The 14,288-nt window shown below is 52.5% G+C and overlaps 4 protein-coding genes across 4 annotated transcripts; 2 read left to right on the forward strand and 2 right to left on the reverse strand.

Moving 5' to 3' along the window:
- Positions 1-869: 869 nt before the first annotated feature.
- LAESUDRAFT_755685 (Hydroxyethylthiazole kinase) lies at positions 870-3,044 on the forward strand (the record flags this gene model as incomplete). Its single annotated transcript, XM_040912054.1, has 11 exons — positions 870-944; positions 1,003-1,026; positions 1,084-1,143; positions 1,194-1,551; positions 1,611-1,885; positions 1,945-2,113; positions 2,169-2,255; positions 2,324-2,400; positions 2,458-2,539; positions 2,600-2,831; positions 2,888-3,044. The coding sequence occupies 11 exons, from the start codon at positions 870-872 to the stop codon at positions 3,042-3,044; spliced, it is 1,596 nt and encodes a 531-aa protein (XP_040768808.1).
- A 130-nt stretch (positions 3,045-3,174) lies between these two features.
- LAESUDRAFT_809893 (phytanoyl-CoA dioxygenase) lies at positions 3,175-4,679 on the reverse strand (the record flags this gene model as incomplete). The annotated part of the gene is made up of 9 exons (XM_040914174.1): positions 4,594-4,679; positions 4,508-4,521; positions 4,356-4,458; positions 4,149-4,302; positions 3,988-4,086; positions 3,879-3,926; positions 3,715-3,806; positions 3,435-3,657; positions 3,175-3,383 (listed from the first exon to the last, which is right to left on the reverse strand). Exons 1-9 carry the CDS (start codon positions 4,645-4,647, stop codon positions 3,175-3,177), a joined length of 996 nt encoding a protein of 331 aa, XP_040768809.1. The 5' UTR covers positions 4,648-4,679.
- A 55-nt stretch (positions 4,680-4,734) lies between these two features.
- On the reverse strand, positions 4,735-7,581 carry LAESUDRAFT_672779 (uncharacterized protein). The gene is made up of 11 exons (XM_040905503.1): positions 7,366-7,581; positions 7,124-7,175; positions 6,894-7,056; positions 6,284-6,839; positions 6,108-6,230; positions 5,879-6,060; positions 5,795-5,828; positions 5,728-5,741; positions 5,296-5,680; positions 5,040-5,246; positions 4,735-4,981 (listed from the first exon to the last, which is right to left on the reverse strand). Exons 1-11 carry the CDS (start codon positions 7,552-7,554, stop codon positions 4,862-4,864), a joined length of 2,025 nt encoding a protein of 674 aa, XP_040768810.1. The 5' UTR covers positions 7,555-7,581; the 3' UTR covers positions 4,735-4,861.
- Positions 7,582-10,628: 3,047 nt separating this feature from the next.
- Positions 10,629-13,878, forward strand: LAESUDRAFT_643658 (uncharacterized protein; the record flags this gene model as incomplete). Its single annotated transcript, XM_040903798.1, has 7 exons — positions 10,629-11,090; positions 11,147-11,371; positions 11,428-11,601; positions 11,706-11,792; positions 11,849-11,938; positions 11,990-12,464; positions 12,521-13,878. The coding sequence occupies 7 exons, from the start codon at positions 10,629-10,631 to the stop codon at positions 13,876-13,878; spliced, it is 2,871 nt and encodes a 956-aa protein (XP_040768811.1).
- Between the last annotated feature and the right edge of the window lie 410 nt (positions 13,879-14,288).

The following is a 14,288-nucleotide window of genomic DNA, read 5'->3' on the forward strand; positions in this document are numbered from 1 at the left end:
GGGACTGTCAGCAGGTTTTTTTCCCGTGTGTTCACGGTCTCCGACTGTCCATGTATCGCATTTCGCCGATTATATGAGTATATCTGCTGGTGGCGGTTGCGGTTATATAATGGGTGATATAGTTCATGCTAAAGAAATGTTATGGAACAATGTGTACGACACCTGGTAACCGCGAGCCGGGTACAATCCAAATGCAAAGACAAAGCACATTATTTAGGTAGCATTAACATCTGTTAACCGCTGTCTTCTGTATTCTGTCCAGTAGCATCGTGTATGTAGGTCGGTAGTTGTAGTTATAGCAAAAGGACATGATATTTCATAGTAAGAAAATGTTACGGGATAGCGCGTAAAACGCCTGTAGGCATCAGACGAGGTACGCAAGTGACCTCGTCTGGTCCATCATCTACTTGAATGAGCATGAATTAGAGCACGACTATGTCAGATACTTTTAGGACTTGAAGGAAACTGTGCGCAGTGAGGCACTGATGAGCAAGGAATGGGCAAACTGTGCTGAAGCGAGTGCCAAGATGATGTTGTGGCTGTGCACGTGATTTGACGTTACCCTAAGACCCTCTACTATCGTAGCGGGAATAGTGGACTTGGAACTGGCCACGGCCACGGTAGTATCCTCGTTGCATCAATCGCGATCGATCACGATCGAGGAGCGCGAGACCCGTATGTAGTATGTACCTGCCAGTGAATATGTACTACCTGAGTGTGAGACGACCCTCACGTCCGGCGTCCGCTCATCTCCTATCTCGCGCCATCCGTCTCCTCCTACAGATTCTCCTTTACGGAGCATTTCGTCTGTGTCTTTTATTGGGAGCCTAGTCACCGAAGATCACGAATATCACGAAATTCTTTTTCTCATGACTCGACCGAAGCCGACAATCGATTACTCGCTGTATCTGGTGACAGGTCGCGAGCTGCTACCACAGTGCAAGGTCAGACGAGAGGTCCCGTAGATGTGGATTGTGGATTGAGACTAAATGCATCGAACAGGACTACTTCGAATCCCTCGAAGAAGTAGAGAGCATTTCTGTACTCTCCGCGCGTTAACGACCGACTTTATTCTCTGTCTAGTCCTTACAGGGAGGCGTGACTCTCGTGCAGATCAGAGAGAAAAACACTGAAACTGGGGAGGTCAGCCGTGCCTCCACTTGACATTCCAACCTCACGTTGAAGTCTCGCAGTTCCTCGAGATCGCCCGTAGGTCCAAGGAAATATGCCGAAAGTACAACGTACCTATCCTCATTAATGACCGCATCGATATTGCCCTCGGCATGGGCGCTGATGGCGTCCACATTGGACAGACCGACATGCCCATAGCGGTTGCTCGTTCTCTGCTTCCGGATAATGCGGTTATCGGCGTTACTTGCAACACGGTGGAGCATGTCAAACAAGCGGTCAAGGATGGTGCTGATTATGTCGGCATTGGGCCGGCATGGACTACTCAGACCAAGAAGCTGACAAGTCCCGTTGTTGGCGTGAGGGGCCTTGGGGACATGCTAAAGGCTCTTGATGGGACGAATGTCAAGGCAGTCTCGATCGGTAATCATGCTGGAGTTAACCATTATGAAACTTGTTGCTTACACTCTATGTGCACTCAGGTGGAATCAAGTCGACAAATGCCTTGCATTGCTTGCACGGAGCAGTGTCTACGACAGGTCACACGCTCGATGGATTGGCGGTGGTGAGTGATATCGTGGCGTCACCGGAACCTAAAGTCGCGGCCGAAAAGCTCGCCACCATCGTACGGGCATTCAAGTCCAACCCGCCGTCAAGATTCTCTCTTCCAAGTGGCATTTATTCTCCCGAGTATCTGAAGGACCGCGTCGGGGCATTGATATCCTCCATCAGAGAACATGGCCCTTTAATTCAGCAGGTAATTTTGCAGAAATGTCTGGAGTTCTTCGCGGACTTATCCTGCTGATGATATCTCAGATTACGAACACCGTCGTAACCACCCAGTCTGCAAACGCCACCCTCGCTCTGGGCGCATCACCGATCATGGCCACCGCCCCACAAGAGATGGAAGACCTGAGCAAGGCCATCGGCGCGCTGCTCGCCAACTTCGGCACTATCGCAGATCTGGACGGGATGCTTTTGGCAGGTTCGTCTATATCCTCAGCCGAGCTGCGCTCCTCTCGATTCAACCTGATGTTCAGGCAGGCATGCGAATATAAACCGCAAGCCGATCGTGTTCGACCCTGTAGGTGTGGGCTCATCGCGGTACAGGCGAACATCTGCCGATAGTGCGTGCGATATCGTGTGTGATGCGAATCTCACTGTTGTCCTGACATTATGTTCTTGTCATTCGCAGCGCTGCTTAATACATGGCAAGCCACGGTCATCAAAGGCAACGCAGGAGAACTCGCTTCGTTGGCGAACTCTCAAGAGGTCCGTGATTGCCCGCATGAAAGGTTCTCTCAGCAACCGCCGCTGACACCAAAGTAGGTTCAATCAAAAGGCGTGGACAGCGTCGGTACAGGCTTTAAAGACCCAGTCAACTTCGTACGCGATCTCGCCCGGAAAGAGCGTACGTCGAAATTCCATCACGCATCCCGCGCACCTGTCACTTTCTGACTATGATCCCTAGGCAGCATAGTCGTCCTGACCGGTGTACAAGACTACGTCTCGAACGGAGAGATCGTCGTTCGCTTGTCCAACGGCCATCCTTATCTGGGCGAGATCACCGGGTCCGGATGTATGGTCGGCACCTGTGTGGCGACCTTCTGCGCGGCAGGGCGGTTAGATGAGATCGGCAGCGAGTCGCAATTGGAGGATGGGAAACTCGTGCGCGGTGATATGCTCGTTGCTGCTGTGGGAGGGTGAGTCGGATTCGCTGATTGATTGATGCGTATGATTTCTTGACATGATCTGGCAGAGTGCTAGCTCTCACGGTGTCTTCCGAGTATGCGGCCGCAAGGGAGGACGTCAAAGGCAGCGGGACGTTCTTGCCCGCCCTCATTGACGAGCTGGGCAAGTTGTCGGCACAGAAAATCGGGGAGACTGCTAAGATAGAAGTATTCCGAGGACTATAGACGACGATTGTTGGGTGCAACAGAATGCCGATGCACCATGAGAACTCTTATGTAATGATACAGAGAACGTACAACGACAACATACACGGTTAACGTTGAATGGGCGCGCGCATCTGCATGCCCTGAACGCTCACGCACTAACAGGAACTGTCCTAGGGTTGGGCTCGTCCAGAATATGAGGGAACGGCGTCTCAGCAGTGGGCTGCAGCCAGTTCTTGTCATCATATGTCGCGTACGGCGGGGACTCAATCATGTGGAACGCGTATGCAAAGCGCGTATTGGGGCTGAGATTCTTCTCCGACTTGTGCAGCACGCTTCCGTGGATGAGGACCATATCGCCTGCGCAACAATCATCAGAAACCACTAATTTGCAAGATGGGATCCGCTCACCGGGCATGCAGGCTTCTAGCAGATACTTTCCTTCTGGAACCTTCGGTGCCCTGTCAGGAGGTATCAGGATCTCGAAGCCAGTGCCGCCCTGTGGAAGGCGAACGAAGCGTTTCGTGATCGGAGCGGTGAGGTGGGAGCCCGGGAGGAAGGAGAGGGCACCGTTCTCTGACGTGCACTTCTCCAGCGCTATCCAGACCCCGAGCGCTGTCGGAGGATCGGTGTACTAGCGGAGCAAAGTTACTGTTCGGGGAACAAACGATAGTAGTTAAACCGGGCTTACAAGGAACGTCCTGAGATAGGCATAGATCGTGCTCAACCAAACTGGCTCGATATGCATGAGAGAAAACACGTACGAATCATTGTGCTCAGGCACTGCATGCGGCATTGCAGGAAGGCATGAACAATCAGCAGCTGCGCGCAGCGTTGGGTTGCCGACCCACCTACCTTCCCCACCGATCTGAGGTTGCTTGCAAATCACCATGGACTGCAGCGCTACGGTATAAACAATATCAAGATGCATTGTGTAATACCGGGACATGGAGCAACTACGCACCAACAGGGTCGTGATGAAACTGCAGATCGCGCACGACCGATTCCATCGCCTCATTCTCCAGAGTGACCTTGCGGAACACTGGATCTTGTTCATGCAGTCCTGGGACGCATCGCATGCAATCTAGCCTGCTTACTAGTTACTACGATGATGTAGCTGCTCACCATGCCCGATCTTGTTGACTGCCCTATCCTTAGGCCTGTTCAGCTTGCCGTCCGGCCCAACTGCATCTTCCTCGAGGAAATAGCGGATCTTGTCTCCTGAAGTGAGGAAGTAGTCATCTCCGACGTGGTTGTCGTCCCCAGTTGTGAACCTAGTCTGAAAGACAGTCAGACGAGCATATACGGTAGATAAGGTGCCAGCATGCTCACCAACGGATGGTCTTCGATAGTGAAACTTTCAAGCAGCTGCTTGGAACGTTCCAGCAACGCTTCTGTATCTTCCGGGCTTAAAAAGCTGGGCAGCCGAAGGTAACTGTATGGTAATGAGCTTGAGTACGAAGAACAAGGAAGCGTCTAACTACCCGTCCCGACGGAACTGTGGTAGCCGATAATGGCCCTCTTATTTAGATCATTCAACACAAAAGCGTATCATGTTGAACATGCCAACCTTCTCAACCTGCTCCTGAGTGAGATATTCTAGTTTCTTTACGGTCGACGGCATAGCCTGAGCGTCAGTAGGGAGATAGCTGTTCAGATTCAACTGCTGATACTACGATACGGCACTTATCATCACTAATATCAGCCACCAACGATAACTTATTCGGACGGCACTGATCGTGCTACATCTGGTACAGTTTCAGATTATGCCATTCACCGACGCCAGTGTTCACATGGCTACAATGCTAACGACAGCCTACATGAATACTGCACAACGCCTAATCGTCCGGACCAACTTCAATGTTCTCTCCGTTGGCAAGCTGCTGTATAAGATGGTCGATCTTGGCTTTGTGTATCCGATGGTGCTCTTGCCAGCCCTTCCAGGGATGGTGAGGTTGCTATTAACGCAGAACCGTGAGCATGATGATAAGCGCGACATCGACCACACGAGCATACCATCCGCCCAAACTCTTGGAAAATCTTGTCGGAAGTGCCCTCAGGCTTGTGGAAGAAGTACTTGGCGAGCAGCACATCGTCAGAGCGACTGTACCTCATCTTCTTCTCCGGAGGCGCAGGCAGAGGCGCATCACCTTCTGTATGATGCAATTCATGCTTGTGCCTCCGGTAGAACTTCATCCAGCTCGCACGAGAGTGGTGGGGGGCCTGATAGATAATCAATCAACAATACACATTTAGTAGAGTTGTTACCGACCTTCGACGCGACATCCTTCCAGAAAGACACCATATCCATCTTGCCTCCTTGCGTCCTGTTGCGATACTCGAGGAACCGCACGAGGAAAGTGACATCTTCATCAGTGAACGCGACACCTTTTCCAGTGGTGCTCCTGAACAGTGCCCTGGGAGGGGTTGGTGACCTCGTGCGATTGATATCGGCAGCAACTGCGCGCCGCGCAGCAGCTATCGTATCTGGCCCTGCACCGGGAAGCGGAGCGTGTGACTCGTCTTCGGCCTGGCCTTGACCTTGCTCACTGGGCTGCTCACCACGGCCATGGTCGTCCTCCGCGTCACGCACATCCATGGCATATCCTCCGAGCCGAATTTGATGTTTATTACAATAGCGACGCCACGAGTAGAACCTGATACACAGTCAGCAAGAAGCGCTGCATGTGAGATGGCTACACACGTATGGTGGGGTGCCTAAGCGGAGATTTTGTCAGTCGAGATTTGACAAGACACGTTGCAACGCTTACCTTGACAGCGATCCGCTCGCATATCTCTCGCAAGCTGGTGAGAGTGCTTAGTCATGAGTCCATCGAAAACTCTAAATAGCTGACCTTAAGACTAATCCTTGCTCTTGGCAGTAGTCGATGTATCTCTTGAGGTACAATACATCATCAGAAGTGAACAGATTGCCTCCATAAGTGCTCTTGATGACCCGGGTCGGAGGAGTAGGTGAACGCGCAGGAGGATTGCGACGATTGAGCACCAAAGTAGATGCAGGAGGTGCTGGCTGTGGCTGGTTCGAGGTCAGAAGCAGTCACTCGAAAGACGTTAAGCCTGTACCTGGGTCCTGATACGCTTCCGACCCCTCATTTTCTCGGATGATATTGCTGTCGTGCTCAAATCGTCATTAGAAGGCCCTGCTTCGTCCATATATGCGTCCTCATTATAAGCTTGATCGTATTGCTTGAAATGATGTCAGTTGTGACGTGCCTCTGCTAATATACAGCGGTGCTCACCTGTTCTGGATAATAATCAGTAGGGGGCCAGGGCCTCTGCTCTTGGCCATATCTATACTCCTGATAAGGTGGTTGCCCTGCTATCATCGCAGCCGGAGGCGGTACGGCGGGAGGGGGAGGGTGATGGTAAGGGCTACTCCATTCATGAGGGCCTCGGTATGCTTCGTGCGGCATTATATGCGCCGGAGGCGGAGGCGGTGCGTTAGTCTGAGTCTGTTGAGGCGCAATTCCACCCTCGTGCCATGTCTGTGGAGGATGTACAGAGGGAGGATGAAGAACGGGCGGAGGCGGCATGCCGCGAGAATCGACATGAGGAGGTGGGTAAAATGTGTACGGGGGAGGGTGCGGGTGAGGATGTGGATGTGGAAGGAGAGGATCTGAGGAAGAAGCTGAAATTGGCGGAGGTAGCATTGGAGGGACATGAGGAGGCTGTTGCTGAAGGACAGCGGGAGGGGGCGGAAGAGTCGGTGGCATCGGTTGCGCAATGTCATTCTCCCCAGCATCTCCAGAGGATGGCCCTGCTTGTGTTTCTGCATTCTGACTTGCTGGCAAGACTCTGGTCAATACGTTCAACTTGATATGGAAAAGGTAAAGCAAAGATAAAACATACTGCTCCTTGCCGGTCACCTTGCAGCCAGCCCAGTCATCTTGGTAGGTCTGTACGGCACCGGCCTTGACGCATTCGTACGCCCATTTGGCATCGAGAACAATTTTGCCTTTCTTGCCAACATATTGACGAAACAAACTTTGACCGGATTCCCTGTGAGGATTCACTGAGGTACAATGCGTGGGCACATAAGATCGCTTCTTACGAACAAATGACGACAATCATGCACATACCGAGGATATAAGGCACGCTGCTATACCCCTGTGATACGATGCCGCCATGTTCCTGTATACAGAATCAGTACCTCGCCACTCGAGTCTGTATGTCCTAGTCCTAATACGAGCCAAAGATGACAAAGCAACGCGACCTCGCTCAACAACACTTGCGCACAAACACTCCAGCATTCACATCAGCAACATGCCGCCGCCGCCACAAAGTATTTCGCAATTCACGAGCATGGCTAGACGCGACTTACCTTGATCAGGTTCTCGACTGCCTCTTTGTTCTCGACGTCTTTCTCAACGTAAATCTGGAGAGGGGTGCCCATCATGGGATCCAGAAAAATCTCCTTCGATGGGTCCGGGACAGAATCTGTCGGTGCATTGTGCGTTGGCGCATTCTGGTCGCGCTGACCACGACGGTTTGCGGTACGTGCTGGTGCCATGGGTCTTGCCCGGAGGTGAATAGATCGTGGTTGGAGTCTTCAGGGGGCCGACGGAGACGCGTCCCATCGTTCAATTAGGTTCGTGCGGAGTTTGAATCGAGCCGCTCTTCCAGATGTATGCCTGGACTTTAAGTACAGTGACCAGTCGTGTCGTGCTCGTTGCTCTCTTTCATTCACCTTGTCTGGAGCTGGATTGTCGTTGATTATAGGCTGTTTTTGCTCGCTGATCGACGTCGTGGGTGGCTTGATCAACAAAAGTATTAGCTTCTTATTCTTTCGTTCTCATCGGAGCTATTCAGAACTTCCTGCAGCATCTGCCTGAGCTACCAGCTGTCGTAGTGCTGTTCGCCAAATTTCGCCTGCACTTCTGCTTCTTTCATCTCGGGCGAGAGCCTACTTGATGGGTTTCACCTTGCGGCCCTGTATGAGGTTGACAGGGTATATCAAAACTCGCTCCGGTTGACTGACCATTCGACGCTGCATATTGCGCGTTAAATAGCAACATAATCCTACGCACATTGTCTGCCCGCCTGCAACATAAGGTGGTAGGGCCGGTGCCGGCAGCGCCCACTACGATGAGTGCGATCACACGATGGTCACGAATTCTGTAGCCGGCACTTCATATTCTGTTTAACATGGGTGTACACGCAACAACGCTTCATATCCATTATTTGCCGCGAAATAAATTAGTTTGGCAGGGTAAGTAATGGATGCAGTCATCGCCTCCGTTAACCGGCGCTTACTTCAGATGTTCGATTACAAGGAACTGTAATGTAAGTCGATAGGTAACGGAAAATAGGCTAGCTAGGGGAAAGAGATCACGAGGCATGACGAGCGATGGAGCGATCACTTCAGGGCAGACGTGATCCCCCGATCGCTAATTTTGGCGGAGAGCCTTGTGAGCTTCAAACCCACAGGACCCACTACTGTCGTAGTGGGAATATTGTGGGAAAGCGGCACAAACAATAGTGAGTCATGGCAGCCCCTGCATTTCCCGGCTCATAGAAGATGGAGGTAAATGTTGACCGCATCGATCCTAGGTCGTTCGTTTTGCATGCAGCGACTAAAATGGCCTTGTGGCACCTCGTCAGCAGTATTACAGTCTTCGCGCATCGTTCACTAGTTGGACTACCCGAAGCTGTCGCATCTTCAAATTCCAATTATCGCAGTCCGAATCACACACGTCCTGGTGCACAAAACTACATTGGTGTCATTATTTTGTTTGAAATTGCAGGGTTCCTCGATCAGCTCGGCTGATGTCTGATGATGCGCGCAGGTTGCCTTAAGTAGATCCTAATGCCCCACCAGCTGAGGGACTGAGCGAGTCGAGGGACTGATAGCAAGGGGCCAGTTCAAGGGTATTGCAATACGAGTACGGGAGCGCGGCTACCTAGCCGAGTTTTTATTATTCTGGACAAGCGCGCCTGCATGATTGAACTGTCCCGGTGAGCCGTGGTGGTATTGTTGCACTGTCATCCATCTCACTGTGGTCCGAGTATTGTCTTGCCTGGATGTGGTCGACAGCGAGGAGGGCGCATGGCAGGGCAAGCCACATGAACTCCCGACAGATAGTTTGGCCTTACCGATAGCAATTGCATTACCCAACGGATAGCCAATGGGCTACAGGTCCCTCACAATTTTCACGTTCGACCCACTTGCCATTGGCGTATGCTAAACGCTGTCGTTCGGCCCTATTGTATTTTTCGTGTACGCATGGAATGCATGCATGTCAAATCGACTATTGTTGACCGTACACTTACTGAGCAGGGCGAGACATACCAGCGCGTATGTTGACATGGATTCAAAGCGGCCACGGATTTGTGCCTATATTCTAGCTCGAACCACACCACCAGAAGATGCGGCCGTACGCGCCGTTAGAAGCATGAGACGCAAGTCCGTTAGAATGCCTGGAGTATGTGAACTTGACAAGAATGGAGAGTCGCTGGGTCATTGAGAAGTTCGCGTGACTGCAAAACGGAAGATTTAGATGCATCGGCGCATTGCCAGAACTGAGCGGGTGAGAAGTGATCCCGCGACTAGAAGTAGCTGCTGACCACATGGGGATAAGCAGTCATCAGTGTGAAGCATCTTGATGCGCTACAGCTTGGTCCATCCATGTGTAACGCAGCCGGTGCAAAGTGGCTTAAGCGATCAGCATCTATCACATAATTGATGGGATGCATAAGCTGACAACAGCTCCCACCCACGGCGGATCAAGACCAGGGACAGCGGCACCCCACATGAGCTATCGTACTCTTCATCCGTCTGAGGGGGAAACGATTGTCTGAGATCGCTGAACAGGGCCACATCGAGACAAAACCAACGCGCACGGTTCGGTCGACTTTAACAAGTGCCGTATTAAAGCGCATCCACACAGGCGGGCTTTGGAGCCGACCCGAGATTTGAGACGTATCAGCAGGTGTCTTGGACACGACTTATATAGAAGAGTCAGCCGTGAGAGCAGTGTGCCCAGAGGGCAATGCAGAACAGTTAACGCATCACGTATCAGATTGTCGTCACCGCAAGGGGCTCCTCTACTCGAACAAGTACCTTTTGGAGGCACCAGAGCGTCGCGCGACGGAGGCCGCATCCGGCGGGACGTTCTGGGGTGGGTGCTAGGGCGGTTGATGCTGCGAACGACGGGAGACGAACCGGGTTGAAACTTTCTCGCGTGTCTGGAACCAGTCCCCTGGCCGACGTCCAGAGAATTCCCGCGCACGGTGTGCCCCGAGCGGGAGGAGCAGTGTCAGGATGATCCACAGGCAGCACACAACATGTGCGAGCCATTACACAAACTGCCGCGAAAGAAGCGCGATTCCGGTGGGAAGGTGGGGAAGAGGGGGTGGGAGTGTGGGAACAGGAATGTCTAAATGCGGTCGGTCTGGTATGGGAAATACGAATATCGGGACGGCAAATAGGAACAAATATTTAGCGGAGTTGGTTCCCATCGGGTACACCAACCAAGCAGCCCCGACTTCTATCTGCCCAAGCACACCTCCGTTTCTATACGACTATCCTATCCCTCCTTCTCACCACCACTCACCCATCCCCGTCGACGTTCGTCGTCGCCCCTAATGTCGTCCGTCGCCGGGCGCAAAAAGTCTATGATCTCCGCCACGACTCCGACCATCGAGTCCCCCGTCGCCAATAACACCCTGCTCAATAAAGCCGCTTCACAGTCGACGTCCCTCTACCAGCAATGTTCCGCCCTACGCAGTCGATTAATGCACATCCAGGACTTTTCTGAGTGGCTCTCCCTCTCCTCTCCGGACTCCTCGCGAGGCACCGATCCGGTGACTCAGCTATGGCATTGCTTCCGTCTGGGTGTTCCTCTCTGCTATCTGTTTAACCTCCTTTCTGCTCCTTACACGTCTATCAGCATTGACACCGACCCAAGTTCGTTCGATGCCGTAAATGAGAAAGCGATGAAACGCGCCATCCTCTTGTTCTCGATGCAAATCAAGCAGATTGACGGCTGCGAGCAATTTACTGTTACCGACCTGTGGAACCTAGAATCCACAGATGGGTTCGTAAAGGTACGTGGGCTTCTTAGTAAGCCTGTCGATCTACTATCCGCTGATGCGGCTGTCAGGTTGTGAACAATGTCATCAATCTTGTTGGATGTCTACCAGAGGATGTCTTCGTTGAACCACCACCGTCATCTCCAGCACTGGCTTCAGCGCAGCAGTCTACGGAGTCTCTCACGTCAGAAAGCGGGGTGACAGCGAGCAGTACAGACGGAGGCGCTCGTTTCAACATTATCAAAGAGTTGGTTGAAACAGAGAGGAAATATGTGCAGGACTTGGAGGTCATGCAGGTGCGCTTCACGTGTCACATTGTGTGCAGCTATTGGTCTTACACCGATTGCCTCAGAAATACTCCAATGCGGCCTCACAGATGAACGTGATAGACCAAGACACGATTCACCTGCTGTTTCCAGGTTTGAACAAGCTGCTCAATTTCCAGCGAAAGTTCCTAATTAAGTTGGAGAGTATCGCGGAGTTATCATGGGACGAGCAGCGCTGGGGTTTCCCGTTCACAGAGAGTGTAAGTGTGATTCTCAAACAACAAAAGATGTCTTGCTGGATCGGGCAATCGCATTGTTTCTTATTGTCAAACGATCAAGCTAACGTCCACTCATGGAACAATAGGAGGATGACTTCGCCGTCTACGAGCCCTACTGTGCCAATTACACTACGGCCTCGGATATAATGCTGCAGGAGATGCCGAATCTTGGTGTAAGTCGCTTCAACCAACTCCAGCCGGGACGATCTAACCAAACATTCGTAAACAGGCGCTTGACGGTGTGTTGCTGAAGTCGGATCTCCCAGCATTTTTGATCAAGCCTGTGCAGAGGATATGCAAGTATCCATTGCTACTTGAGGTGAGTTTCAGAGCGGCTGCAGGGGTTGAATGATGCCGATCGCGCTTGTAGTCGCTCCTTAAAGCTGTGAAAGGGACCGATTATCCGTTCTGCGACGAGCTGAAACTGGGAGTGGATGCCGCCAAGCGCATCACAGACAGGATCAACGAGGCCCAGCGGCGAGCCGAGAATGATGCCACAGTGAAGAATCTCGAAGGACGTGTCGAAGACTGGAAAGGTCATCATATCTCGAACTTTGGTACGCTGTTGCTCGATGACATCTTCACCGTAACAAAGTCAGAGGTGGACCGGGAATACCATGTCTTCCTGTTCGAGAAGATCATTCTCTGCTGCAAGGAGTGTCTCATTCCGCCACCGAATGGGAGGAAAGTGGGTAAGAGTAACTCGATACTCAAGAAGCCACCTGCTCCTCCGCCGTTGACGCTTCCGGGGGCTGGACCCTCGAAGAAAAGAAACACACCCCTCCTCCTCAAGGGCCGCATCTTTCTCAACAATGTGACTCGGGCTGAGCCCAAGGTTGCCGCGGGTGAGCTTATCTACTTGCCTCTGTACTTTGACATTGTGCTAATACGGATCGAACAGGTCAATATTCGCTGGCGGTATACTGGAGAGGCGATGATGATCTCGAGTTCTTCACGCTGCGCTGTCGAAATGAAGAGCAACTGAAGATGTGGGAGACCCAGCTGAATCGACTCATCCAGGAGACGGCGAACCGACGTGCATCGGAACGAAACCCACAGCGGCTGGCACATCTTGCGTATATCCACGGCGTTGGCCATTCCAATCAGCAAAGGCAGACTCTACCTTCGTCTTACGGTTCAGAGCGAGAGAGGACAAATTCTGTCTTTTCACGGACGACTTCATACACTGCCACATCGCCCTACCAGTCCGGCCCTCCCCGCCTACCTCGACATCCGTATGCAGCCGCTGGCGACGAGCCACCGCTGCCTAATAGTGCAGCAAATGGCTCGAACACCAACGGTTTTGGCAACGGTCCGCAAGGATATCCACCCCATGACGGGTTCGATGTTGATCTCGAGGATGAGTACGAGGAGTATCCACCAACGTCACTGCCACCGTCCGGCCGAGGGACACCGGTTGGGCGGCCGGATTACAATGGGTTCCCTCAGAGTATGCGAAACAGCACTCACGCGTCAGCTGGAGGGCAGTTCCCCCCAGCACTCACCCCGGGACGACCATCAATATCTCGCAGCCCAGCGAGCTACGCGCCGGATGTCAGCGAGACCTCGCCGATAGCATCACGCCCTGCCTTACGCAGTCAGTTCAGCTCGACACGGCTGCGAAATCCGTACGATCAGGCGGAGACACGCCCGAACGGCAGCCCTCGGATCAGCTCAGGCGTCCCCGCGCCGCTCCGTTCACGGAGTGCAAGTCAACCCTCTGCCTATGCTCCTCCTCAGCAAATGCCGCCTCCCCCGCTTCCTACTTCCGTACCTTGGACGAGCAGGTCTCAGAGTTCGATGGGTCAGCATAGGAAGCGTGGGAGCGGTTCGAGTCAATCGACAACGGGCGAGAGCTCAGACTACTCCCCGCAGAGCAATGGCTCCCCGATCACGCCATTTGGCTCGAGCGAGTCATCATTGACCAATATGTCAAGCTCACGTACCTCTCGATCGCAACATAGCGATCAAGTTGTCACATCCGCGACCACCCAGCTTTCAGGACTGGTAAAGGTGAAGGTTCACTTCCACGAAGATATCTTCGTCATCCAGGTCCCGCGAGCAACCGAATACGATGAATTGGTGGAGAAGGTTGGCAAAAAGATTAGGCTATGCGGTCCGCGGAGAGACGACGGGCCGCTGCGCGTGAAGTACAAGGATGAGGACGGCGACTTGGTATCTCTTGGTTCCACAGAGGACGTGCAGATGGCCTTCGAGTCCTTCGGCACTGGGAACCAAGTTACGCTGTACGTGCAATGAGGTGTTCTCATTGCCGCTTTTTCATGACCAATATGCTCATCTGTCACCGGCTGCATTACCTTACGCGTCCCATGATCTTTCCGCCGCTCACTTATGTTTGTAATGCATCACCATCGCTGATCCTGTCCTGACTGCCATTATCCTTATACTTGGGACCCCGCGCCTTGTCCACGTTCTTTGACTATACCGTGTATTACGACCCTCATGACATCTATCTGGTTTCTACCCTGGTCCTAATTTGTTCGTACTCTATCCGCATCATTGCATATACACACAGACACATTTTTGTCTCCTCATCTACTGTGCGTGTCGCTGAGACTGGTTCCAGTTCGCTCTTCGCTCTACCGTCTCGGCTCGTTCACTTGTCTCTGGTCTTTCGTCACGGTTATCGATGAGCTGGAAGGACTGCA

The sequence above is a fragment of the Laetiporus sulphureus genome (assembly GCF_001632365.1).
Source record: "Laetiporus sulphureus 93-53 unplaced genomic scaffold LAESUscaffold_4, whole genome shotgun sequence".
In the NCBI taxonomy this organism is placed as follows: domain Eukaryota; kingdom Fungi; phylum Basidiomycota; class Agaricomycetes; order Polyporales; family Laetiporaceae; genus Laetiporus; species Laetiporus sulphureus.

What these genes read in the sequence shown, in the direction of transcription:
- LAESUDRAFT_672779 (XM_040905503.1), bottom strand. Translation starts at nt 7,554, where the DNA reads ATGGCACCAGCACGTACCGCAAACCGTCGTGGTCAGCGCGACCAGAAT. An exon ending in GAGCAAGGATTAGTCTTAAG is followed by an intron (nt 5,829 to 5,878) that starts GTCAGCTATTTA and finishes CACTCTCACCAG; the next exon opens with CTTGCGAGAGATATGCGAGC. An exon ending in GGAAGGATGTCGCGTCGAAG is followed by an intron (nt 5,247 to 5,295) that starts GTCGGTAACAAC and finishes ATTATCTATCAG; the next exon opens with GCCCCCCACCACTCTCGTGC.